Consider the following 2,457-nt stretch of genomic DNA (forward strand, 5'->3'; position numbering starts at 1 on the left):
GGCTTCGCCCGGGCTGTCTACAGCCTCCAGCAACCGTGGGCAGGTGGCTTTGTCCAGGCTGCAGCCGCAGGTGCCCGGGTCCATGGGGTGGGCAGCTTGTACCTCTCCTGGGCTACAGGTGCTGGTGCAGCTGTTGGCGCCCGGGACCACTGGGTGGGCGGCTTGTCCCTCTCCTGGATCGCAGGTGCAGATGCAACCGCTGGCATCTGGGACTGCTGGGACCATGGGACATGCAGATTGTCCCTCTCCCAGGCTGCAGGTGCAGTTGCTGGTGCCTGGGACCGCAAGGTGGGCAGCTTGTCCCTCTCCTGGGCAGCCACCCCAGCCGCTGGCACCCAGGACCACAGGGCATGTGGCTTGTTCCTCGCCCAGGCCGGGTAACAGGCACAGGCACAGGCATAGGCACAGGCACAGCCTCTGTACCCAGGGCCACAGGGTGTGTAACTTGTCCCTCTCCCAGGCCACAGGTGCAGGCGTTGGCACCCAGGACTATGGGGCAGGTGGCTTATCTCTCTACTGGGCCGTAACCCTAGCCACTGGCACCCAGGACCGTGGGACGGGGAGCTTGTCCTTCTCCCGGGCTGCAGCCTGGCTGGTCCCCATTCCTCTCTTGCGAGCTCATTGGTGCCTGTGTGGTCCCCATTCCTCTCTCCCCAGTGTTGAGTGTCTGAGCCATTACAGCATGATGACCATTTGCATATTAGCTTTTTCTTATATAATAGGGTTGATTTTTTACAGAGAGGAAGGGAGAAGGAGAGGAATAGAGAGCTAGAAACATCAATGAGAGAGAAACATCGATTTGTGCCCGCAACCAAGGTACATGCCCTTGACCGGAATCAAACCTGGGACCCTTCAGTCCGCAGGCTGATGCTCTATTCACTGAGCCAAACTGGTCAGGGCTAAGATATTTTTTATGTCATAAGTAATTAAGTATTCCATTTGTACATAAAAGAGATTGTGAGTTTATTTAGATAAAATTTTATTTTCTTTCTTAAATAATTTAAAGTGCTATCCAATGTTTCTGATTTGGTTTTATCATATCCAAACTATTATATTTCATCTTTAGTTTGTTAGGAAATGGTACTTTGCCACAGGGACTCAGTGTGGCATACAGTAACAGTAATACACTATCTTTATCATGCAGAGATGAAGTGACCTGCCAGTTTCCTTTGAGCTGTGTGTCCTTTAGAGTTGATGAACTTTACATGGATCCACTCATATTCTTCTTTGCTTGGCCCCCTCAATAATCATAGATATGTGTACAAATACTGTAACTATGGGAGAGTCACTAGGTCTGTGGCCTCTGCCATAGATGCATTAACCAGATAAGCTCACCACAGTTTTCATTAAAGTGATAGATTTGAAATGATTGTAAAGCAGCTTACTTGGTCTTGCAGCCAACTTTCTGCTTAACAGCATTAATCTAAATTTCCTGATGGAATCAGGAGATGGGAAGCCCAAGCATAATGGTAGTAATGTGCTATCTGGTTTGTTTTCTTTCAGACTTTCGGCCAGTTTGCTATGAGGAACCCCGGCACTGGTGCTCAGTTGCTTACTATGAACTGAACAATCGAATTGGTGAGACGTTCCAGGCTTCCTCCCGAAGTGTACTTATAGATGGATTCACAGACCCTTCAAATAACAGGAACAGATTCTGCCTTGGACTTCTTTCTAATGTAAACAGAAACTCAACAATAGAAAATACCAGGAGACACATAGGAAAGGGTAAAAGAAATATGTAACTTCTTTTTCTGTTCTTCTGAGCTAAAGTATGGAAACAGAAACAAGCCATTCATTGGCCATGTAACCTATTGGGATGGCACAGGGATGGGTTTCTCTGCCTATTAAATGGGCATGACATCTTTTGCGGGGTAGCATAGTGTGCATATTATGAAGACAAACAAGATGATAAATGTGAGTACAGGATGAAATCATTAAATGAAAGGATTCTGGATTATTTTTGAGTTGCTCAAAGATGCTAGATAACTCCTGAAGAAGAATAATTCTGGCTGGTTGATCATTTATATAAGGTAAAGTTACCTTTGGAAACTTAGAAGCTAGGGAGTTAAACATCCTGACTTATTTATCTTTGGAAATGACTGGGGCTCTCCTGTGTCCAGGCATTGTTACAGGAGCCCATGGCACAAGCCTCACTGGGGTCTGGACAATGATGTTTTTGAAGCTTCCTTTATTGGCAGAGTCAATGGTTGAGTGGCAGGCCTGGTTGAGGATCTTTAAATCATTTTCTTTTATTTTAGAACTAAGGCCCAGTGCACAAAAATTTGTGCACTTGGGGGGAAGAGGGGGGTCCCTCAGCCTGGCCTGTGCCCTCTTGCAGTCTGGGACCCCTCGGGAGATAACGACCTGCTGCCTTAGGCCTGCTCCTGGGTGGCAGAGAGCAGGCCCAATCCCTAGGTGCAGCCCCTGGTCAGGCTCAGAGCAGGGCCGATTGGGGAG

The 2,457-nt window shown here is 47.9% G+C and overlaps 1 protein-coding gene across 1 annotated transcript in view; it reads left to right on the forward strand.

The window, feature by feature from the left end:
• The first annotated feature begins 1,276 nt into the window (after positions 1–1,276).
• LOC102753282 (mothers against decapentaplegic homolog 9) overlaps positions 1,277–2,457 on the forward strand; it is a 38,697-nt gene continuing 37,516 nt past the window's right edge. The window contains exons 1-2 of the mRNA XM_015572396.1: positions 1,277–1,292; positions 1,504–1,725. Of these exons, the coding sequence (XP_015427882.1) occupies positions 1,277–1,292; positions 1,504–1,725 (238 nt within the window). The remainder of the gene's footprint in view (positions 1,293–1,503; positions 1,726–2,457) is intronic.

The sequence above is a fragment of the Myotis davidii genome, unplaced genomic scaffold (assembly GCF_000327345.1).
Source record: "Myotis davidii unplaced genomic scaffold, ASM32734v1 scaffold789, whole genome shotgun sequence".
Lineage (NCBI taxonomy): Eukaryota > Metazoa > Chordata > Mammalia > Chiroptera > Vespertilionidae > Myotis > Myotis davidii.